This window comes from Pristiophorus japonicus, chromosome 1 (assembly GCF_044704955.1).
Source record: "Pristiophorus japonicus isolate sPriJap1 chromosome 1, sPriJap1.hap1, whole genome shotgun sequence".
Taxonomy (NCBI): domain Eukaryota; kingdom Metazoa; phylum Chordata; class Chondrichthyes; family Pristiophoridae; genus Pristiophorus; species Pristiophorus japonicus.
This window is the reverse complement of record NC_091977.1, coordinates 172,026,694-172,052,091: the sequence shown is the minus strand read 5'-3', so window position 1 is coordinate 172,052,091 and position 25,398 is coordinate 172,026,694. Positions and strand designations below refer to the sequence as shown.

The following is a 25,398-nucleotide window of genomic DNA, read 5'->3' as shown; positions in this document are numbered from 1 at the left end:
CGGGGTGGAAGTGGGGACAGGCCGAAAAATTCCCGACCTGAATTTGGGTCGGGGTGGCCACTGGACTGCAACGCGGCGGCCACTCGATTCCATCGCATGGCCGCCGCAAAACAGCGGAAATAGGCTTTATCCAGACCCTGAATTTTGGCCCCACTATATCAATATTAGTGGATGAACACTTATCACCGTTTAACATTCCTTTGTCTACGATTTTAGCAGAGGCATTAACCTATTTACAATAAAGTAGCAGGGAAATGTTATACTAACATGCTAAACATTAGGAACAGAGGAACAGGAGTAGACCATTCAGCTCCTCGACCCTGCTCCTTCATTCAATTACAGTGAATCCTGTAAATTAGGGACACATAAGGGACTTGCATCAGCTGTCCTTTATTTGCAGGTGTTCATATTTTAAAAAGTCATTGTATGTACAATAAATTAGATGAGCCAATATCCTTGGGATTAGCTGTATCTCCTGCAGTGTTCCTTTTTTTTAAACCTTCATCTGGGATCGTACCTAATTCTGCAGCCCTGCCAGTAGGATGTGATTTCAGTTCTATTTTCTGTTTGTTGGATTTGGCAGTTCATTACCATCCCAAGGTCCTTTTTCATTGAAGGAAGGCTGTCCTGATCCTGGGATCTGTTATGTTGACAGCCTGCACAGGCCAAGGTGGCTGCTATAAGGCCTGGGAGATAATGTTTGAAGTTGTAGATGATGGATAGGTGGCTGCTAGCAGCTCACCAGTACCTGATGTACTGGTGGAGTGAGATGTGATCCTCCAATCGTAACTTTACTTTTTCTCTCTCCTTCCAGCCATCAGCCATCGGTATGGTTGCTCACAGTCTGACCGAAGCTTTCTCCTGCACGTCCGCTTTCACACTCTGCAGCCATGCTTCTCTGCTCTGCACTTAATACCGTTTTATATTAACAGGAATGGAAAAAATGGATTCCGCCACCTGGTCAATGGTGTGTTGCTCGACAGACTTAAGTTTGAAGGACAGCCAGTTGGGGTTGCCAACTCTGGTTAAAGGCATTCCTGGAGGTTTGACCACATGATGTTTTGACCATCTGATTCTGACCATGCAATGTATGATCATATGATATTTGATCACATGACTATTACAAATGTTATTGCATTTACCTTCTAAAGATTGTGTCCCCTGTACTTGAGTGACTTTGCTTGTGGTTTTGCATAGCAGCTGTTGTGCGAGAGGTTCCAAGAACCAGGAGGTCACTCGTGAGCAGTCAAAGAGGTGAAACCAAGAAATTACAGCACAGGAGGAGGCATTTAGCCCTCAGTGCTTGCGCTGTCTCCTTCAACCCTTAGATCCATTTATATTCATCCATTTCAGATAGTTATCCCGTTCCCTGTCATATTAAATATTAATCTCTACCTCAATAGCCACATGTGGTGAAGGATCCCACGGTCTAATAGCCTTATTTTAAGAACCTTCCTTCTCCTTTACCCCTTGGTTCTTATACTTTACTGGCTGCCCCTCTCTTAGTGCTCCTCCCATGTTGTTGCTACTGCTCCTGGTTCTACAAACAATGATGGTTCCTGCCCCACCTCATTCTCACCATTCCACAAAACCTATTTTTTTCCACTCGTTACCCCCTCCCACTTACGTTTGTGTCCTGTGTTTTAAGTTGCAAACAGACTTGGTGCACTGTAGGCTGTCCATAATTCATAATTTGTGATTTTCCGTGGTTTTAAGGTGCAGCTTGTATTTATTACAATGTAAATTATTTGGGACTGTCAATAAGTGTCTGTTTTTTTGAGGTGTCCATTTGTATAGGTTTCACTGTAGATAATCACTTCATCTCCTATTACACACCTAGCTCCATGTCCCTTGATAGCCAATAGTAATTTCTAATGTATAGAAGTTGGTGATGGACCTTCAACTCCACTGTGATTGCAGGCTATTTATCATGTCCATGAAACCGTCCAAAAACATTTTTATTGTAAAGCTGACTAGTGTAGTCAGGTATTTCTTGACCTTTAACCTGATTATAGCATCTCTTAAGTTCACCTCTCCATTTATTTCTGAATTTATTTCTGAATCAAAAGGCTTTGCTTGTAAAACTGGACCAGTTTTAGTTGGAAGAAGCTTACCTCCTGCATCCAGTCCAGTATAGATTTCCCAGCTTCTTGGTGCCACACATTATGGACTGAATCTGTCAGTGCAACAGAAATCACTTTGTTCTTCACTTCTGCTTCCCGCTGAATCATCTACAGTAAAGAAAACACATTAAATGAGACCGTGCATTTGCAGTAATTTCACACTTTCAATGAAGGTTGAGCAGCTGTAGGGCTAAGAAAATCTCTTTTAGTATAAAATTCACTGCTAATGAATGACAAACAATTGAATGAGGAACTGCCCAATAAACAGCGATAATAATTAAAGAAGAATACTAATTGTTAAATATAGCCTCATTGGAAAGCTCTCAGATTTCATGCTATTTTGATTATAATATGGTATTTTAATGCTTCTCATTGTTAGTGTAAGCTCTTTTGTGCATGTTATGGAGCTTGGATACTGAGATCTAATTTTCCAAGTTACATTATTGTGAACTCAAAACTGCTCTTTAAAGAGTGGCTTCACATGGATAAGGATACTGATTAATAAGATTTACCCTTTCGACTCAGAAAATTATATCTCAAAGAATTTTTGCACTCCTGGGTTATAACAATCCCTTGTCATAACATGGGCTTTTGATGGCATCCAAACACCATGGGGGAAATTTTAACCTAACCCATCAGTCGAGTAGCTGTTGGGATTGGGTGCAACGCTGGTTTTACACCATGTCTGATTTTACTCTCCATTAAAGACAATGAAGAGTAATATTGGGTGGGGTGTAAAACCAGTGGTTCCAACTGATCCTATGGGTTCACCGCCTGGTGAGTGGGATTAAAACTATTCCTATAACATATCTAAAGTTTACTGCTTCATATTTTGCATTTTTACTAGATACAGTTCCATCTACAAACACCAGGATAGAATTATGACATTAATATGACATTCAATATTCAATATATCAATGAGAATATCAAAAACCAAAATTACTTCTGACAATTTTTATTTAGTTTAAACTTTTGTTGCTCAGTAAATATTTCTAACCAATCTATCAAGATTATCATTTTATAATGAACATAAGGGGAAAAACAGACATTGTGGTTATCATAGCTGCTTAGATGCTTAAAAATGACAGTCTATTTCAACATGATAATATCCCCATTCATTTACACAAAACACTTTGACAGACCATTGGGGGAACTAACTCCAGACATTTCTGCATTTCACCAGAGGAGACTCTAATTGGCATTTGGACATCAAATGCTGGTTCTAGACATTTAAGGTCTGTGTTAGCGTAAAAATGCTGCTATACAACACCAGATTTGATCTGTTCTCTGTGTACTGATTAAAATCTCTAGCCATTTGTTTCTGTTTTTATTATTTTCTCTCTTCTCGTCCTATGAAGGTGTTGACTCTTTCTTTGCACACAGTTCAATTATGTCAGGAACCCACAAGTACTTTGTCTGAGTGGACATCATTCACAGGTGAGCCGAGACAGTTTTTTAAAATTAATTGCTGGGATGTGGACATCATTGGCAAGGCCAACATTTATTGCTTATTCCTAATTGTCCTTGAGAAGGTGGTGGTGAGCCGCCTTCTTGAACCTCTGTAGCCCATGTGGTGAAGGTACTCCCACAGTGCTAATAGACAAGGAGTTCCAGGATTTTGACCCAACGACTATGAAGGAACGGCGATATATTTCCAAGTAAGGATGGTGTGTAACTTGGAGGGAAACTTGTAGGTGATGATGTTCCCATGCGCCTGCGAATTGTCCTTCTAGGTGGTAGAGGTTGTGGGTTTGGGAGGTGATGTTGAAGAAGCCTTGATGAGTTGTTGCAGGCACAGTGGGCTGGTGTTGGAGGGAGTGAACATTTAAGGTGGTAGAGGGCTGCTTTGCCCTGGATGGTGTCGAGCTTCTTGAGTGTTGTTGGAGCTGCACTCATCCAGGCAAGTGGTGAGTATTTCATCATACTCCTGACGTGCCTTGTAGATGGTAGAAAGGCTTTAGGAGTCAGGAGGTGAGACACTTGCCGCAAAATAGCCAGTCACTGACCTGCTTTTGTGGCTACAATATTTATGAGTCTCGTCCAGTTAAGTTTCTGGTCAATGGTGACCCCCAGGATGCTGATGGGGGATTCTGCGATGGTAATGCCGTTGAATGTCAAGGGGCGGTGGTTAGACTCTTGCTTATTGGAGATAGTCATTGCCTGGCACTTGAGTGCCGCGCATGTTACTTGCCATTTATCAGCCCAAGCCTGAATGTCATGCGGGCATGGGCTGCTTCATTATCTGAGGAGCTGCGAATGGAACTGAACACTGTGCAATCATCAGCAAACATCCCCACTTCTGACCTTAATATGGAGGAAAGGTCATTGATGAAGCAGCTGAAGGTGGTTGAGCCTAGGACACTGTCCTGAGGAACTCCTGCAGCAATGTCCTGGGGCTGAGACGATTGAACTTCGCCATTTTTGAGGATGGGGATATTCATGGAGCCTCCTCCACCCATCAGTTGTTTAATTGTCCATCACCATTCAAGACTGGATGTGGTAGGACTGCAGAGCATTGGTCCGTTGATAGTGGGATCGCTTGGCTCTGTCTATAGCCTGCTGCTTCTTCTTCCTGTGTTGCAGCTTCCCCAGGTTGGCACCTCATTTTTAAGTAAGCCTTGTGTTGCTCCTGGCATGCTCTTCTCCTCTCTGCATTGAACCAGAGTTGATCTCCTGCTTTGATGGTAATGGTAGAGTGAGGGATATGCTAGGCTACACGACATGATGGAGGGTGTCTGTCCTCAGTGTGAAGATGGGACTTCGTCTCCACAAGGACTGTGCAGTGATCACTGCTACCAATGCTGGCATCTGTGATAGGTAGATTGGCGAGGACAAGGTCAAGTAGGTTTTTCCCTCGTCTTGGTTCTCTCACCACCTGTCGCAAGTCCAGTCTGGCAGCTATGTCCTTCAGGACTCAGCCAGCTCGGTTAGTAGTGGTTCTACCGAGCCACTCTTAGTGATGGACATTGAATTCCCCCACCCAGAGAGCAGGAGGTTTCCTTGCCCCCATGCTTGACCTGAAGCCATGAAACATGAAGTCCGGAGTCAATATGGATGATTTCCAGGGTCACACCCTCCCGACTGGGCCGCCACCTCGGGTGGGTCTATCCTGCCGGTGGAACAGGACATACCATGGGATGGTGATGGAGGAGTCTGGGACATTGGCTGAAAGGTATGGGACAGCTCTCAAAATTTTGGCATATATCCTCAGATGTTTGTGAGGAAGACTTTGCAGGGTCAACTGCGCTGGGTGTACCATTGTCGTGTCCGAAGTTGGTGCTGAGGTCGATGCCAAGTGGTCCGTCTGGTTTTATTCTTATTGTTTTTCGTAGCGCTTTGTGACAACTGAGTGGCTTGCTAGGCCATTTAAGAGGGCAGTTAAGAGCCAACCACATTGTTCTGGGTCTGGACTCACATATAGGCCAGACCAGGGAAGGACGGCAGATTTCCTTCCCTAAAGGACATGAGTGAACCAGATGTTTTTTTACGACAATCCAGTAGTTTCATGGTCACCATTACTGATACTAGTTTTTTAATTCCAGATTTATTTAATTAACTGAACTGAAATTCTCCAGCTGCCGTGGTGGGACTTGAACTCGCAGGTGGCCTCTGGATTACTAGGCCAGTAACCTAACCACTATGCTTCCGTTCCCGTTGACATCATTCATGTGTAAACCTAGCACGGATCCTTGTCTGCCAGGAGTATATATCAGGAATTTGGGTGCTCAGTACAATATATTCTACCGGAAAATTACCTTTTGAATATCAGCAGGCAATTTTGTAGAATCATAGAATGGTTACAGCACAGAAGAGGCCATTCGACCCGTCGAGTCCGTGCCGGCTCTCTGCAAGGGTACCTCAGCTAGTCCCACTCCCCGTTCCCCGTAGCCCTGCAATTTTTTTTCTATTGAAAGCTGTGATTGAGTCTGACTCCACCACCTTTTCAGGCAGTGCATTCCAGGTCCTAACGACTCGCTGCATAAATGTTTTTTTCTTATATATGCTTTTGTTCTTTTACCAATCACCTTAAATCTGCGCCCCCTGGTTCTTGACCCTTCCTCCAAAGGGAACAGTTTCTCTTGATCTACTCTGTCCAGATCCCTCATGATTTTGAACACCTCTATCAAATCTCCTCTCAATCTTCTCTGCTCCAAGGAGAACTGTTGTGTATGAATAAAGTGTCTGAATGGATACTGTGAACTCAAAGTAAAGTGTGACTGTAGTCTTTTATTGCAGGTCTCCAGAGTGCCTCTCCAGTCTGTGAGGCCTCCTTAAGTACCTGTGCTCCCAAGGGATTGTGGGATGTACAAGATAGATACAAGTTTACATATATAACAACACTCCCCCTCCAAAGTCAACAGTGTAACTATTTACAAGGTGTGTCGATCTGGGGCCTTTCTTTCCCTGGTTGATCGTCTCGGTGCGAATGCTGGTTTTGGTGAATCGTTTGTTGGGCCCTCGCTGGGCTGCTGTGCAGCTGGCCTTGCTGGGCTGCCTGGTGTGGTGAGTCCTGCTAGGCTGCTGCAGGTGATGGGTTCTGCTTCGTGGCCAACCGCGATGTCGGTTGCCACTGGTGTGTATGTTGGGGGGTCAAAGAAGGTAGGGTCCAAAATGGGTTGCTCAGGATAGTCCGTGAATCTGAATTTGATTTGGTCCAAGTGTTTCCGGTGAATGAGTCCATTTGAAAGTTTGACACGAAACACCCTGCTCTCCTCTTTGGCCACAATAGTGCCAGAAAGCCACTTGGGACCTTGTCCATAATTCAATACAAATACAGGATCATTGACTTCAATCTCGCGTGGCACATTTGCGCTATCATGGTATGCGCTTTGTTGAAGCCGCCTGCTCTCTACTTGTTCATGTAGATCAGGATGAACTAACGAGAGCTTTTAAATGCCTTTTTCATGAGCAGTTCAGCAGGTGGAATCTCGTGCGGTAGCTAAGCAGGACTTGGGATAGGCGAGTCTGCAGTAAGCTTTCAGTTACCCTCTTCAAGCCCTGCTTGATGGTTTGCACTGCTCTCTCTGCCTGACCATTGGATGCTGGTTTGAATGGGGCAGATGTAACATGTTTAATCCCGTTACGGGTCATGAACTCTTTGAACTCGGCACTGGTAAAACATGGCCCGTTGTCGCTCACAAGGACATCAGGTAGTCCGTGCGTGGCAAACATGGCCACAGGCTTTCAATGGTGGCAGCGGATGTGCTTGCCGACATTATCTCACATTCAATCCATTTGGAGTACGCATTGACAACCACAAGGAATATTTTACCCAAAAACGGGCCTGCATAGTTGACATGGACCCTGGATCACGGTTTGGAGAGCCAAGACCATAAACTTAGTGGCGCCTCCCTGGGTGCATTGCTTAACTGCGAGCATGTGTTACATCTGTGCACGAAGGACTCCAAGTCCACATCGATACCGGACCACCACACGTGGGATCTGGTTATCGCTTTCATCATTACGATGCCTGGGTGGGTACTGTGGAGGTCACTGATGAAAGTGTCTCTGCCCTTCGTGGGGACCACTACCCGATTGCCCCACAGAAGGCAGTCTGCCTGTATAGACATTTCATCTTTGCACCGCTGGTATGGCTTTATCTCTTCCTGCATTTCCACTGGGACACTGGACCAGCTCCCGTGAAGCACACAATTTTTTACCAGGGACAGTAAGGGGTCCTGGCTCGTCCAGGTTCTAATCTGTCCAGCTGTAACGGGTGATTGCTCACTCTTGAATGCTTCCATAACCATGAGTAAATCTGCGGACTGTGCCATTTCCACCCCCGTGGTGGGCAACAGCAGCCTACTGAGAGCATTGGCACAGTTTTCTGTGCCTGGCCTGTGGTGGATGGCGCAGATGTATGCGGACAACGTGAGCGCCCATCTCTGGATGCGGGCTGATGCATTCGTATTTATCCCCTTACTCTCAGAAAACAGGGATATTAGTGGCTTATGGTCTGTTTCCAATTCAAATTTTAGCCCAAACAGATATTCACCCCATAGACACACGCTAATGCTTCTGTTTCAATCATGCTGTAGGCTCTCTCAGCTTTAGACAGACTTCTGAATGCAAAAGCAACTGGTTGCAATTTCCCAGAATCATTGGGCCCAAGTTTCGGCCTCAGTTGCTCCTGATTTTTTGGAGCAACTGGTGTAGAACGGAGTATCTTAGAAATTCAAATTCTCGGCATTTAGTTTGCTCCAGTTCTAGTCAGTTAGAACAGTTTCACTTTGGAACAGAATTTTTTTTTCAAAAGGGGGCGTGTCCGGACACTTACGCCTGTTTTCAAAGTTTCGGCAGTGAAAACTTACTCCAAACTAACTTAGAATGGAGTAAGTGAAGATTTTTGTACGCTCGAAAAAACCTTGTCTACACTTTAGAAAATCAGGCGTATGTTACAAATCAGGCGTAGGGAATGGGGGGGGGCGGGGTTTAAAGGGAAGATTACAAACATTAAACACTTCAGTTTTACAAATAAAGAGCCATCATCAATAATAAATGATAAAAACATCAATAAATCAACCAATAACTCAATCAAAAAAAATTAAGAAGAATTTTTTTTTTAAATCAATAAATAAAACATTTTTTACTTACCGACTGCAGCACCGGGAGCCCTCCAACAGTGTGCTGGGATGCCCCCCCCCCCCGCCCCCCACAGTGTGTCTCTGTCAGTGTCTCTATCTCTCTGTCTGTCTGTCTGTGTGTGCCTCTCACTCTCTGTCTGTCAGTGTCTGTGTTTCTGACAGCGAGGGGAGGGGGAGGAGGGGGGTAGAGGGAGGTGGGGCAGGGGGAGAGGAAGGAGGGAGGCAGAGGGGGAGGGAGGGAAGGGGAAAGGATAGGGGAGGAGGGGGAGAAGGGGAGGGGGAGAGAATGGGGGGGAGGAGAAGGGGAAGGGGGAGAAGGGGAAGGGGGAGGAGGGGAAGGGGGGAGGAGGAGAAGGGGGAGGAGGAGAAGGGGAAGGGGGGGAGGAGGAGAAGTGAAAGGGGGGGGAGAAAGGGAAGGGGGAGAAGGGGAAGGGGGGGAGGAGGGTAGAGGGGGAGGAGGAGAAGGGGAAGGAGGGGAGGAGGAGAAGGGGAAGGGGGGAGGGGGGGAAGGAGAAGGGGGGAGAAGGAGAAGGGTGGGAAAGGAGAAGTGGGGAGGGAAGGAGAAGGGGGGGAAAGGAGAAGGGGGGGGGGCGGAGGCTGAACGGGCCAGGCCCGGGCCCGGGCCCAAGACTTCGGGCAGGGCCCGTCACCAGCACCAGATTTACAGGTTGGTGGCGTTGGGTCGGGAGCACGGGTCGGGTCGGGGGGAGCGCGGGTCGGGGTCGGGAGCGCGGGTCGGGTCGGGTTGGGTCCGGTCCGGGGGGGGAGGGGGGGTGGAGAGGGGTGGGGGCAGTCGGGAGCACGGGTCGGGTTGGGGGTGCAGAGGGAGGTCGGGTCGGTTCGTGTCGGGGGTGGGGGGAGGGAGGTCAGGTTGGGTCGGGTCCGGGTGGGGTGGGTCGGGAGCGCGGGTCGGTTCGGTTCGGGTCGGGTGGAGGTGAGCGCAGGTCGGGTCCAGTCCGGGGGGTCGGGTCGGATCCGTGGCCCGGCGGGGGGAAGCGGGAGTCGGGTCGGTGTCGGGTCCGATACGGGGGTGGGGGGGGGGGCAGGTGGGGAAGCGGGAGTCGAGTCGGGTCGGGAGGAAGCAGGAGCTGGGCATGGGAGGCAGCCTTATTCACGCAGCCCCAGTGAGGCCATTCAGCCAGGGCTAGGGGCTGCGTGCTTCGGGCCCCTCCCACACAGTTTTGGGCGCCTGGAGCTACTGCACATGCGCGCCCACTGTAGCGCGCATGTGCAGAGGTCCCGGCACTGTTTTCAGCGCAGGGACCAAGCTCCACCCCCCACAGCTCGTGCTGCGCCGCGCCGAGCTGCAAACGACCTGCAGGGAGCCGGAGAATCTGTAAAAAAATTTTCGGCGCACTTTGTGGCGCGAAAAACGGGCGTCCAGGTCGGGGCTGCGCCGTTCTAGGCGCGGCCCGAAATTTGGGCCCATTAGCTTGTTGCAATACACACCCGACGCCGTACGACGACGCATCACATGCTAGTACCAAACGCTTACGTGGATCATACAACACAAGCAATTTGTTGGAGCATAACAATTTTCTAGCTTTTACAAAGGCATTTTCTTGGCTTTTGCCCCATACCCATTCGTCTCCTTTACGCAGCAAGGCGTGCAATGGCTATAACAGTGTGCTGAGACCCAGTAAGAAGTTACCAAAGTAGTTCAGGAGTCCTCGAAACGACCGCAACTCCGTCATTTTCTGTGGCCTCGGTGCGTTGATTGCCTCCATCGAATTGGTGGGCCTGATGCCATCCGCCGTGATTCTTCTCCCCAGGAACTCCACTTCAGGTGCCAGGAAAACGCACTTCGAACGTTTTAACCTGAGTCCCACGCGGTTGAGTCGACTAAGAACCTCCTCCAGGTTCTGCAGATGCTCGACTGTGTCCCGACCTGTAACCAAGATGTCGGCCTGGAAGACCACCGTGCGTGGGACTGACTTCAGTAAGCTTTCCATGTTTCTCTGGAATATCGCCGCGGCTGATCAAATTCCAAATGGGCATCTGTTATAAATGAAGAGACCTTTGTGCGTGCTGGTGCAGATGAGGCCCTTCGATGATTCCTCCAGCTCTTGCATCATGTAGGCCAAGGTCAAGTCCAGCTTCGTGAACGTCTTTCCTCCTGCCAGCGTAGTAAAAAGGTCGTCAGCTTTTGGTAGTGGGTATTGATCCTGCAGGGAGAAACGATTGATAGTTACGTTGTAATCACCACAGATACTGACGGTGCCATCTCCCTTGAGGACTGGAACAATCGGACTGGCCCACTCGTTGAATTCGATCGGCGAAATGATGCCCTCTCTTTGCAGCCGGTCTAGCTTGATCTCTACCCTTTCTCTCACCATGTACGGTACTGCTCTCGCCTTGTGATGGATGTGTTGCGCCACCGGAATAAGGTGGATCTACACTTTTGCTCCTTGGAACTTCCGGATGCCTGGTTCGAACAGCGAAGGGAACTTGTTTAAGACCTGGGCACACGAAGTGTCATCAGCGGGCGAGAGGGCTCAGACGTCGTCCCAGTTCCAGCGTATCTTTCCCAGCCAGCTCCTGCCGAGCAACATGGGACCATCGTCCGATACCACCCAGAGTGGTAGCTTGTGCACCGCTCCCTTGTAGGAGACCTTTACAGTAGCACTGCCGATTACGGGAATCAGTTCCTTTGTGTAAGTTCTCAGTTTCGTGCGAATGGGAGTCAAGACTGGCCTTGAGACCTTGCTGCACCACAATTTTTCGAAAGTCTTTTTGCTCATAATGGACTGGCTCGCGCCCGTGTCCAGCTCCATTGACACCGGGAGTCCATTTAATTCAACCTTCAGCATTATCGGGGGACATTTTGTGGTAAATGTGTGCACCCCATATACCTCTGCCTCCTCGGTCTGAGGCTCTGGTTCGTTGTGATCCGCCGTGGATCTGTCCTTCTCAGCAACATGGTGGTTTGCAGGATTAACAGGGTTTGCAGCTCGCCTGCACATACAGTGGAGGTGTCCCATTATTCCACAACCCTTGCAAACATACCCCTTTGAAGTGGCATGAATGGAAACGATGATCACCCCCGTAGTGCCAAGGTGTTAATGGCCTTGCATTCATCACCCTTGATGGTGGACTCTGAGACATCTGCGGACATGCAGCTGCAGGCATGTGGGGCCTGCCCTGTACATTGCGATTTGAAAACAACATCACTTTGTTCACAGTACTTGTAGCAGCACTCATGTGCTGAGAGATTTGCTTAGTATTGTCACTGGTGACAATGAACGCCTGGGCTATCGCTATGGCCATATTCAAGGTTGGGGTCTCTACAGTCAAAAGTTTGTAAAGTATCACTTCATGGCCAATGCCAAGTACGAAAAAGTCTCTGAGCATATGCTCCAAATGTCCTTCAAATTCGCAATGTCCTGCAAGGCGTCTTAGCTCGGTGACATAACTCTCCACTTCCTGGTCTTCAGGCCTTTTGTAGATGTAGAACCGGTACCTCGCCATCAGAACGCTTTCCTTCGGGTTCAGATGCTCCCAGACCAGTGTACACAAATCATCGTATGATTTCTCTGTGGGCTTCGCTGGAGCAAGCAGATTTTTCATGAGGCCGGTGACCTGCAGACGGTGAGGAGAATTGCCCTTCGTTTGGCAGCGTTCGCTTCTCCTTCCAGCTCATTGGCCACGAAGTATTGGTCAAGTCGCTCCACGAAGGTTTCCCAATCATCTCCCTCCGAGAATTTCTCCAGGATGCCCACTGTTCTCTGCATCGTTGGGTTCGTCATCTGTATCTCCTTGTTGTGTATGAGTAGAGTCTGACTGGATACTGTGCGAGCTCAAAGTAAAGTGTGACCTTAGTCTTTCATTGCAGGTCTCCAGAGTGCCTCTTCAGCCCGTGAGGCCTCCTTAAGTACCTGTGCTCCCAAGGGATTGTGGTATCCCTTGGGACTCCAGGGGATGAGCCCTCTGGTGGCTGTACAAGGTATATACAAGTTTACATATATAACAAGAACAACCCCAGCTTCTCCAGTCTATCCACGTAACTCATTCCTGGAATCATTCTCGTAAATCTTTTCTTCACCCTTTCCAAGGCCTTCACATCCTTCCTAAAGTGCAGTGCCCAGAAATGGACACAATAATCCAGTTTTTGCTGAACCAGTGTTTCATACATGTTCATCATAATTTCCACGCTTTTGCATTCTATACCTTTATTCATGAAGCTCAAGATCCCGTAAGCTTTTTTAACTGCTTTCTCAAATCGCCTTGCCACCTTCAATGATTTGTGCACATATACCCCTGTTCATCCACCCACTTTAGGATTGTACCCTTTAGTTTATATTTCCTTTCCTCATTCTTTCTACTAAAACGTATCACTTCGCACTTTTCTGCGTTAAATTTTATCTGCCACGTATTTGTCCATTCCACCAGCCTGTCTATGTCCTCTTGAATCTATCACTGTCTTCCTCACTATTCACTATACTTCCAAGTTTTGTGTCAGCTGTAAATTTTGTGCCCTGTACACCCACATCCAAGTCATTAATATACAGGGTGAGCGTCTGAAATCCGGAGTTCCGAAATTCGGAATGTTCTGGAATCTGGACACTGGGCTGATTTGTGCCAGGGTCGTCCGGAATCCTGAAAATGCTACAAAATCCGGACACCCTGCCAAACTGATTACCGCCGTGAGCCGGGCCCAGGGAAAGTCCAAAAAACAAAAAATTACAAAACACTCACAAGAATCAAAAAACAAAAACTCCAACTCACCTCTTCTTCCAGGTCTTCAGACCCACAGGCACCGCTGCTCCTGGGTCCACAACACAGGTCTCCCCCGGGCGTCTTCCCTTGGCTAGAACATGGGCACGCCAAAACTCTCAAGCATGGCGAACACGGCACCCCCAGCCTTGCACGCCGGCGGTCTGCCTAAAACCGCCAGCGCAAGACCAACGTGAAACTCCGCAAATGGCACAACAAAAGAGTCATACAAAAACCAGACACGGACAGTGCAGTCGTCCGGAATCGGCTAAAGGTCCTAAAATCAACTGTGGATGGTTATTGCCAAAAAGTAATAGACTGTTCAATCAGTTTTAGCAAGGCAAAACAATACAATAGATCAGACTAGCTTCAAACAGATACAGGAGACTCTGGATTAACAAAAACACAAGAGAGGGAGAGCAGCAAAGGACTACAGAAAGACGTCCCGAAATCCGGAAATACCCGAACCTTGGCTCGGGTATTTCCGGATTCGGGACATCAGAAAGACGTTCCAAAATCTAGAAATACCTGAACCTCGGCCCAGGCATTTCCAGATTTGGGACGTTGGAAAGACATTCCAAAATCCGGAAATACCCTAAATCCGGAATAGCCTCGGTCCTGAGGTTTCCGGATTTCGGACGCTCTACCTGTATATCAAGAAAAGCAGTGGTCCTCGTGCCGACCCCTGGGGAACACCACTGCGGTATACCTTCCTCCGGTCCGAAAAACAACCATATACCACTACTTTCTGTTTCCTGTCATTTGGCCAATTTCTTATCCATTCTGCCACTGTCCCTTTTATTTCATGGGCTTCAACTTTGCTTTCAAGCCTATTATGTGGAACTTTGTCGGACGCCTTTGGAAAATCCATGTACACCACTTCTGTTACGTATGTAAACATTACCAATGTGTAAGACTTGCCACCAGGGGACGCACCTGTGGGAGACCCAAGGGTCACCTGCACACCCTGGGCAAGCAGGTATAAAAGGCAGTCTACCATGCTGCCTCCTCACTCTGGAGTTACAATAAAGAGACCAAGGTCACAACAGTTTGCGCTTAAGATATACAGTCTTGTGGAGTTATTCTAAACGTAACACGAACTTTAACGCAGTTATGGCTGCCGTTGGTATTCTTGAGAGATTTGTTGAGGGTGATGATTGGAAAGCATTCGTTGAGCATCTTGACCAGTACTTCGTGGCCAACAAGCTGGAAAAGGCAGAAACCGCGATCAAGTGCAGGGCGATTCTCCTCACCGTTTGCGGTTCCACAATATATGGCCTCATCAAAAATCTGCTAGCACCAATGAAACCAACGGACAAGCCATATGAAAAGTTGTGCACGCTGGTTCGGGAACACCTCAAGCCGAAGGAGAGCATCTTGATGGCTAGGTATCGCTTTTATACGCACCACCGCACCAAGGGCCAGGACGTGGCGAGCTATGTCGCCGACCTAAGACCGTGCGTATTTGCTGGATTTTTGGAGGAAGTGTTGTGGGTCTTTTTCAAGTTTAGAATCGGTCATGAGGTCGTTCTTCGCAAACTGCTGTCTGCCGAATCCCTAAATCTGAGCAAGGCCATCACGATAGCCCAGGCTTTTATGTCCACAAACGATAACACTAAACAGATACATCGGAACTCACCGGCAAGTACTGTGCATAAAATAACGCCTTCAGCAGACAGAACGGTACATGGCAGGGCCTACACGCCCGCAGAGGCCAGACCTAGGATGATTCAGAGTCTTGCCGTGGGGCGTGAATGCGAATCCATTAGCACCGTGTTGGCGCTGCGGGGGTAATCATCGAGCCCATCAATGTTGATTCAAGCACTACGTGTGCAAGGGCTGTGGAACAATGGGGCACTTCCAGCGAATGTACAGACGTGCTGCGACTCACCACATGGCAGAGACGACAGAAGATGACTGATCCGGTGCGGATCACGCTGAACGAGTATGAGAGGCAACTCAACCCGAGGCTGAAGAGGAAGTGTATGGGGTACACATTTTCACCAGTAAAAGCCTTCCGATAATGTTAAAAGTCAAATTAAACGGCATGCCAGTTTCCATGGAATTGGACAGAGGGGGCAAGTCAGTCAATTATGAGCCAGAAGGCTTTTGAGAAACTGTGGGGCAACAAGGCACAAAGGCCAAAACTAAGTCGGTTCCACGCCAAGCTGCACACTTACACCAAAGAGCTCATACCAGTCATTGGCAGTGCGGCAGTGAAGGTATTGTACGATGGAGCTGTGCATGATTTAACATAATGGATTGTACCAGGCGATGGCCCAACGCTGTTTGGCAGAAGCTAGCTAGGAAAGATCCGATGGAACTGGGACGACATCAAAGCACTGTCTTCGGAGAATGATGCCTCGTGCGCCTAAATGCTAAACAAATTCCTGTCGTTATTTGAGCCAGGCATCGGAAACTTCACAGGCGCCAAAGTGCAGATCCATCTAGTCCCTGATGCACGACCCGTTCATCACAAGGCCCAAGCGGTTCCGTACATGATGCGAGAGAAAGTCGAGATCGAGCTGGACAGACTTCAACGAGAGGGGATCATATCGCCAGTCGAGTTCAACGAGTGGGCCAGTCCAATTGTTCCGGTGTTGAAGCGTGATGCGATGACTACAAGGTAACGATCAACCGAGTCTCATTACAGGACCAGTACCCACTACCCAAAGCGGATGACCTGTTTGCAATGCTAGCAGGGGGTAAGTCGTTTACCAAGCTGGATTTAACCTCTACTTACATGACACAGGAGCTGGCTGAATGTTCAAAAAAATTGGTGTGCATCAACACGCACAGAGGACTGTTCATATACCACAGATGCCCCTTTGAGATTCATTCGGCGGCGGACATCTTCCAGAGGAACATGGAGAGTCTGCTGAAATCGGTTCCGTGCACCGTGGTGTTCCAAGACGACATCTTGATCACTGGCCGCAACACCACCAAACACTTGCACAACCTGGAAGAGGTTCTCAAGCGACTGTACAGAGCGGGACTCAGGTTGAAATGCTCCAAGTGTGTTTTCCTGGCACCAGAGGTCGAATTTCTGGGGAGAAAGATTGTGGCGGACGGCATCAGACCCACGGACTCCAAGACGTAGGCCATGAAGAATGCACCTGGACCACAGAATGTGACAGAGCTGCGTTCGTTCCTGGGACTCCTCAACTATTTTGGTAACTTTCTACCGGGGTTGAGCAATTTGCTGGAACCATTGCATTTATTGCTATACAAGGGTGATGACTGGGTTTGGGGTGAAGCTCAAGAGACAGCCTTTAACAAGGCCAGAAACCTGCTATGTTCCAACAAATTACTTGTATTGTATGACCCGTGTAAATGTTTAGTACTAGCTCGTGATGCATCTTCATAATGGGTCAGGCAAACTGCAACCGGTTGCAAAAGCGTCCAGAAGCTTATCTAAGGCTGAAAGAGCCTACAGTATGGTTGAAAAAGAAGCATTAGCATGCGTATACAGGGTTAAAAAAATGCACCAATACCTATTTGGGCTCCAGTTCGAGCTCGAAACCGACCACAAGCCGCTCATTTCATTGTTCTCAGAAAGCAAAAGTATTAACACCAATGCTTCGTCCCGCATCCAAAGATGGGCACTAACGTTATCTGCATATGATTATGTAATCCGCCATCGACCAGGCACGAAGAACTGTGCGGATGCCCTCAGTCGGCTACCATTGCCCACCAGCGGGATGAAAATGGTGCAACCCGCAGACTTGCTCCTTGTAATGGATGCTTTTGAGAGCGAGGGGTTACCCGTCACGGCTCGTGAAATCAGGACCTGGACTAGCCAGGACCTGGTGCTATCACTAGTAAAAAGCTGTGTCCTCAATGGGAGTTGGTCGGCAGTCCCAGGAGAAATGCAAGACGAAATTATGCTGTTCCACCGACGCAAAGACGAAATGTCCATCCATTCGAACTGCCTCCTATGGGGGAATCGTGTAATTTTGCCAAAAAAAGGCAGGGAAGCATACCCGACCTTCACAGTGCCCACCTAGGCATAGTCATGATGAAGGCTATCGCCAGGTCGCACGTTTGGTGACCCGGCATTGACTCGGAATTGGAGTCATGCGTACACCATGCAACACTTGCTCACAGTTGAGCAATGCACCAAGAGAAGCCCCACTGAGTCTGTGGTCATGGCCCTCCAAACGGTGGTCAAGGGTCCACGTAGATTTTGCTGGCCCCTTTCCAGGAAAGATGTTCCTCGTAGCAGTGGACGCTTACTCTAAATGGATTGAATGTACAATAATGTCATCATGTACGTCCACTGCCACCATTGAAAGCCTCCGGGCCATGTTCGCCACCCATGGTTTGCCTGATGTCCTTGTTAGTGCCAATGGACCATGCTTCACCAGCTCGGCATTCAACGAGTTCATGACCCGCAATGGCATTAAGCATGTCAGGTCTGCGACGTTTAAGCCCACATCCAATGGTGAAGCGGACCGGGCAGTCCAAACCATCAAGCAGAGCTTGAAACGCGTGACGGACAGTTCCCTGCAGACCCGGCTATCTCGGGTTCTGCTCAGCTACCGGATGCGACCCCACTCGTTTACCGGTGTTCCCCTCGGCAGAATTGTTAATGAAGAGAGCACTCAAAACCAGGCTCTCCTTAGTCCACCTGGATCTCAATGATCATGTCGAAACCCGGCGTCACCGGCATAACATGTACCACGATCGCGCGGCTGTATCACGCGACATTGAAGTTAATGACCCTTTGTTTGTTCTTAATTATGGTCATGGTCCCAAATGGGTTGCTGGCACTGTGTTAGCCAAGGAGGAGAATAGAGTGTTTGTTATCAAACTTTTGAATGGACAAACATGCAGAAAGCACTTGGATCAGACCAAACTGCGGTTCACTGACAACCAAGAACAGTTTGAAAAGGACATTACTATTATTGATCCACCCACACACACCCAACCAGCAATCGACCTTGCGGTCAACCACGAGGATGAACCCACCATGCCCGACAGTCCGATCAGACCAGTAACACCGCAGCGCAGCAATGATCCGAGCGACTCACCCATGTCAGGACTTCAACTCAGGCGATCAACCCGGGAACGCAGAGCCCCGGATCGCCTCAACTTATAAATAACTTATACATGAGACTTTGGGGGGGGAACGATGTTATGTATGTAAACATTACCAATGTGTAAGACTTGCCACTAGGGGGGTGCACCTGTGGGAGACCCAAGGGTCACCTGCACACCCTGGGCAAGCAGATATAAAAGGCATTCTATCATGCTGCCTCCTCACTCTGGGGTTACAATAAAGAGACCAAGGTCACAACAGTTTGAGCTTAAGATATACAGTCTTGTGGAGTTATTCTCAACGTAACAACATCAACCGTATTGCCCTCATCAACCCTCTCTATTATCTCATCAAAAAACTCAATTAAGTTGGTTAAACACGATTTGCCTTTAACAAATCCTTGCTGGCTTTCCTTAATTAATCCACACTTGTCCAAATGACTATTAATTTTGTCCCAGATTATTGTTTCTAAAAGCCTCCCCACTACCGATGTTAAACTGACTGGCCTATAGTTGCTTGGTTTATCTTTACACCCTTTTTTGAACAAGGGTGTAATATTTGCAATTCTCTAGTTTTCTGGCACCACTCCCATTTCTAAGGAGGATTAAAAGATTATGGCCAGTACCTCCGCAATTTCTTCCTTTACTTTCCTCAGCATCCTAGGATGCATCCCATTCGGTCCTGATGACTTATCTACTTTAAGTACAGCCAGCATTTCTAATACCTCGTCTTTATCAATTCTTATCCCATCCAGTATCTCCTCCACCTCCTCCTTTGCTATGTATGTAGCAGTATCTTCTTCCTCGGTGAAGACAGATGCAAAGTACTCATTTAGTACCTCAGCCATACCCTCTGCCTCCATGTGTAGCTCTCCTTTTTGGTCCCTAATCAGCCCCATCCCTCTTCTTACTACCTATTTATTATTTATATGGCTAATGAAGACTTTTGGATTACTTTTTATGTTAGTTGCCATTCTATTCTCATACCTTCTCTTTGCCCCTCTTATTTTCTTTTCACTTCTCCTCTAAACTTTTTGTATTCAGCCTGATTCTCAGATGTATTTGCAACTTGACATCTGTCATACATGCTTTTTTTCTGCTTCATCTTACTCTCTATCTCTTTCGTCATCCAGAGAGTTCTGACTTTAGTTGTTCTACCTTTCCCCTTACTGGAAATGTACCTCAACTATACTCAAACCATTTCCTCTTTAAAGGCAGCCCATTGTTTCATTACAGTTTTGCCTGCCAATCTTTGATTCCAATTTACCCGGGCCTGATCTGTTTTCATCCCACTGAAATTTGCGTTCCTCCAATTATGTAATTTTATTCTAGATTGCTCCCAGTCCTTCTCTATTGCTAATCTAAACCTTATGATACTATGTTACTATTCCAGCACTGGAAAGGGACTAACAGGGGAAAGGCCCGGGGAGGTTCTATGCTGTCCTCACACAATGTCCACATAGGTGCCTGTTCCAACAGTGGTCTCTGGACAATGATCAGTAGTGTGAGCCATAGCTCATTTTCCACTCCCTAACCCAGGTACAATGGACCTAATTGTAGCACCCCTACCTCCCCTGGCTAAGACCAGCTAACTCACCAGGCACAGATAGGGATTGAACCTATGTAGGAGGGAGGGTATTAGATTTCTGGGGCAATGGGCCAGTTCTGGGCCAAGGGATCTCTTCAAGATGGACAGGTTGCACCTCAATAGAGCAGGGACCAATGTCCTCACGAGGAGGTTAACTAGTGCTTAGCGGGAGGGTTTAACCTAATTTGGCAAAGTGATGGGAACTCGGATGAAACACTACAGAGAAACAAGGTGCACAGAGGACTGGGAAAACAATTAGTAATAGAGAAAAGAATAGTTCCGAAACAGGATGGATGATGTTTCAGTGGAGGAGCATTTGGGGAACAGTGATCATACTATCATAGGATTACATAAGATCTACAGCACAGGAACAGGTCATTTGGCCCAACCAGTTCATGCCGGCATTTATGCTCCACTCGAGCATCTCTGAACGGAAATCGAACCTGGGCCGCAGCGGTGAGAGCGCCTAATTAACCACTAGACCACCAGGAAATATCGTTAGATTTAGAATAGTTATGGAAAAGGACAAGAAACAATCAAGCATAACATGACGAGGGATCATTTCAGTGAGTTAAAAAGGGATCTTGTCCATGTGGATTGGAAACAAAATTGGTAGGCAAAATAGTAACTGAATAATGGGGGATCTTCAAGAATAAGATGGTTTGGGTACATAGTCGACACATTTGCATGAGGGGGAAAGGAAGGACATCCAAAGCTAGAGATCCCTGGGCGACAAATTGGGCTAGAAATTCATTATAGCCCAGGAATAGGGCAGTATAATTAGAAAAATTGGAGAAATAGCACCATGCGCTAATGCTTTAGACTGCACGCAAAATTCATACTCACTGTTCAAATAAATAATTGGAGTACTGATTCAAGTCTTTAAGCCGAAGCTCATTGGTGTTATACTCAAAGGGTGGACCAATACTAGGTGCAGTCTTATCATTGCCACAGACTTTTTCCAGTTATTAAAGGGAGGTTCACTGATGCTGCAGAACCTCATTCTCAGCATTGCTGGCTGTGCAGCTGCCTCAGCAAGCAGCAGCAGGTCAAGGAGAACATAAGAACATAAGAAATAGTTGCAGGAGTGAGCCATTTGGCCCATTGAGCCTGCTCCGCCATTAATCTGATCATGGACTCAGCTCCACTTCACTGCCAGCTCCACATAACCCCTTACTCCCTTAACGCTCAAAAATCTGTCTATCTCCGCCTTAAATATATTCACTGACCCAGCCTCCATAGCTCGCTGGGGCAGAGAATTCCATAGATTTACAACCCTCTGAGAGAAGAAATTTCTCCTCACCTCAGTTTTAAATGGGCGGCCCCTTATTCTGAGACTATGTCCCCTAGTTTTAGTTTCCCCTATGAGTGGAAATATCCTCTCTGCATCCACCTTGTCGAGCCCCCTCATTATCTTATATGTTTCAATAAGATCACCTTTCATTTTTCGGAACTCCAATGTGTATAGGCCCAACCTACTCAAGCTATCTTCATAAGTCAACCCCCTCATCACCGGAATCAACCTAAAGTGAACCTTCTCTGAACAGCCTCCAATGCAAGTATATCCTTCCTTAAATACGGAGACCAACGGGCTGAAATTTACCGTCCCCAAAGGGACGGCTACCACAGAGTTTGGACGGCCGACTGATAAAATCGATCGACCGCTGCGGTCAGATGATTTTCCCACCCCGAGCCAATTTAGCTCGGGGGGGATTTGAGTGGTGTGCACTTCCGCCGGAAACGGGGCGGTGAAGCCACTGTAAAGGAGACATTCCAGCGGAGAGCTCTGTAGCGTGCGGGCCGCTGGAAAACGGCAAGGCAAGGATTTTCAGCTGCAAAAAGGTAAGTCTTTTTCCAGTGGTGCCCCCACAAGATATTCGAGTCGATACTCGAACGAAACACCGCTGGAGTGTTGCCACGATCGGGTCCCTTTGGTAGGGAAATCGTTTTTATTAATTATTAATATTTTTATTGAAGATTACAGCATCCACTGTATTTATCTTTTAATAGTTTTATTAATTATTAGTATTTTTATTTAAGATTACAGTATCCACTGTATTTATCTTTTAATAGTTTTATTAATTATTAGTGATTTTATTTAAGATTACAGTATCCACTGTATTTATTTTTTAATAGTTTTATTAATTGTTTTGGCTCCATTCAACCTGCTGAGTAATGCTCAGAGGTTTACACATACCCCTGTACTTTTTACAACTTTCAGGTGTGACTCTTTAGTGGAGTCCTGTGGGCTGCAGAGACCTGCTCAGCAGTGTTCACCCTGAGGATGGGAGGAGTGTTGGGAGGGTGACACCTGGTACACTTGGTCAGAAGCGGGGCGGCACGCAGAAGATGGCGTCGCCCTCAGCACTGGGCAGACAGGCAGCGGGCAAGGGAGGCAGCAGCCATTATTCGTTCATTTTGCGCCAGACCAGTGTGCCCGCCATCTTCACCAGCCCGAATCAGGATTGCAATTGGCTGCTTGGAGACAAGGGATATCCCCTGTCCACTAGGCTGCTCACTCCTCTGCGGAACCCCAGAACAGCGCCAGTGCATTGTAAGTGGTTTTGCCCTTGGTGTTTTTGAATCACCCCTCTTACAACAGTTCTAGACACCGGAATTATATTCGTGAACAGTAATATACAGTCATAGACAGATCTTTTCGGTCTCAACCGTCACAATGCTTTTATTCAAGTTAAAGCACCTGCACCTGCACCCAGTAAAAATACACCCTGGTAGTGTAAAACAAACAAACACAGGACAACACACAACTCTGGCCAATCTGAACAGGCCCTGAACGTGAAGTATCCATGTCTGAAATATCCCTGCTCGGATTCAAAATTGCACAACTGAAATCTGTCCAACAGAATGTGCATACGCTTATGATCCTTGCAAAAACCTCCCCATTAAAACCCCTAAGGCTTGGTTGGGACACACAACACCCTTTCACACTATGCAGTCTTCTTAAAAATGTGTGGGCTGGGATAAATGTTCACAAATTACCCCTCTGGCTTACTCGCTGCTTCTCCCGATGAGGTGTATCTTCTGGGTCCGTACCAATCTGTGGTATTCAAGACCAGTCTCAAGGTTAGCTTCCCAGTCTTTGCTCGTAGATGGTGGTTTCTTCTCCCTGTCCCAGATGGAATGCTCAGTCCTTGTGCGTTGACCGAAGCAAGCAGGTGTAGAAGAGGGGCGAGAGAGAGAGAGATGGCTTCAACTGCCGTCTCTTATACTTGCAAAATGCTTCTTCTCGCACCAAAAGTTCAACTGTTCTTTCCCTGAGGCTGTGCAACTGAAAAAGCAAAATCGAGTCTTTGGTCTGTTTCTTTGTCAACTGGGCTGTACCTCGATGTATGGCTCCGACAAGTCTGTGGTTGAATAGCTTTCCTTTGTCTTTCGATGGCTTGGACACCGGCCACGTTACTTAATATCTCACTGATGGGTTCCCATTCCATGACAAAAGGCGTCCATCAACCATGATGTTCCTGCTTTCAGCCATTTACCCATCCCCGCCCAGCTGATATTCCTGTGGGGCATGTTTGGACCTGCCCCAAGTCAGTGCTGTGTCCTTCTCTGCAATAACAGAAAATGTGTCCAAGGAATGTCCAAAATTCTGTTTTCGCCGAATTCTTACAACATGCATACAATGATGCTCATTGTGCCACCAGGTGCAGTGCATAGGCATCCTGAAGCAGAGATTCCGGTGACTGGACCACTCTGGTGGCACCTTGCAGTACTCTCCTCAATGGATCTCCATAATCATCGTGGTCTGCTGCATGCTGCACAATCTGGCCATCATGGGGGGACAGCCACTGGAGGACGAGCCAGCAGTAGCACCTGAGGAGGAGGAGATGGCGGCGCAGGAGGATGAGGAGGATCCCCGTCACCCCAGAGCTAGGAGTTGTCAACCCATCGCCACTCTGGAAGGGCCGGGTGCAGACTGGTCAGCGCCCTCCTGGGAGGGTGCGTCCTCACATATATGGAGATGCCCGACACCTCCCCTGCAATCTCCCTCCATGCATTATGTAGTGCCTGCCTGCCAGGTCTTCCCACGTCAGGAAACAGTATTCTTCCTCTGTCTCCACACTGTCCATCAGTGTCTCCAGCTCCATATCAGTGAACACGTTGGCTCTCCTTGGACCTCTTACATCAGCCATCCTTCCAAACTCCTTCCCCCCGCTCAGGGCCTTGCTGTAATCTCTGGCCTTTAAAAAGGCGAGGGAGCACCTGGCCCATGAGAAAACCTTATCTGCATGCTGAATTTCTCAGTGGTGATAACGCTCAAATTAAGACAGCCACACCACTGAAAAATTCACTTTGGAAGGGTTCATTCGCGCTGGAAACCATTTGTTCACTTTTGGAGCTGAATATGGGGTGGTCCAGCTGTTGTGTATCTGTAAAGCATGCACTCCCATGTTTTACTACCAGGGAGTTCATCCCCTGAAGTCCCACGGGATCCCAGCATCCCTTTGGAGCACTGTATATAAGCCGGCCCATAAGGCCTGTTCCTCACTCTGGAGTGTCTTATTAAAGACTGTGTTTGCGAGCAGAAATGTACAGGGCAGAAACCACGAGTCTGCAACTGCCAGCAGGCTTCAGGTGACCCAGATGACTCAGAGTCCCCAACAAAGGATGAATGCAAGGCAATTCACACCTTGTTGGCATTGTGGAGGCTTCCATTCAGCCTATTCATGCCGCTTCAAAGGGTATGTTTGCAAGAGCTGTGGAACAATGGGGCACCTCCAATGAGCTTGCAAACGAGCTGCAAGCTCTGCAAAACCTGCTAACCACCACGTTGCAGAGGAAGATCGGTCCATGGTGGATCAAAACAATTTCAAGCCTCAGAGAGAGGAGGCAGATGTTGAAGTACACGGGGTGCACACATTTTCGACGAAATGTCCACCTATAATGCTAAACGTAAAATTGAATGGCTTTCCCGTAGCCATGGAACTGGACACAGGCGCTAGCCAATCCATCATGAGTAAAAAGATGTTTGAGAGACTGTGGTGCAACAAGGCATTTAGACCAGCCTTGAGCCCCATCCACACAAAACTGAGAACGTACACCACCAAAGAGCTTATCACTGTCCTGGGCAATGCCATGGTCAAGGTCACCTACGAGGGCACGGTGCATGAACTGCCACTCTGGATTGTCCCGGGCGATGACCCCACACTGCTTGGAAGGAGCTGGCTGGGCAAAATCCGCTGGAACTGGGATGACATCCGAGCGCTATCACATGTCGATGATGCCTCATGTACCCAGGTTCTGAACAAATTTCCTTCCCTTTTTGAGTCAGGCATTGGAAACTTTTCCGGGGTGAAGGTGCGGATCCACTTGGTCCCAGAGGCACGAC

General features: G+C 47.8%; 1 protein-coding gene across 4 annotated transcripts in view; it reads right to left on the bottom strand.

Moving 5' to 3' along the window:
* Positions 1 to 25,398, bottom strand: part of arb2a (ARB2 cotranscriptional regulator A) — an 844,257-nt gene that overhangs the window by 311,976 nt on the left and 506,883 nt on the right. For all 4 annotated transcript variants that reach the window (XM_070884941.1, XM_070884922.1, XM_070884950.1 and 1 more), the window contains one exon: positions 2,115 to 2,231. In XM_070884941.1, the coding sequence (XP_070741042.1) occupies positions 2,115 to 2,231 (117 nt within the window). The remainder of the gene's footprint in view (positions 1 to 2,114; positions 2,232 to 25,398) is intronic.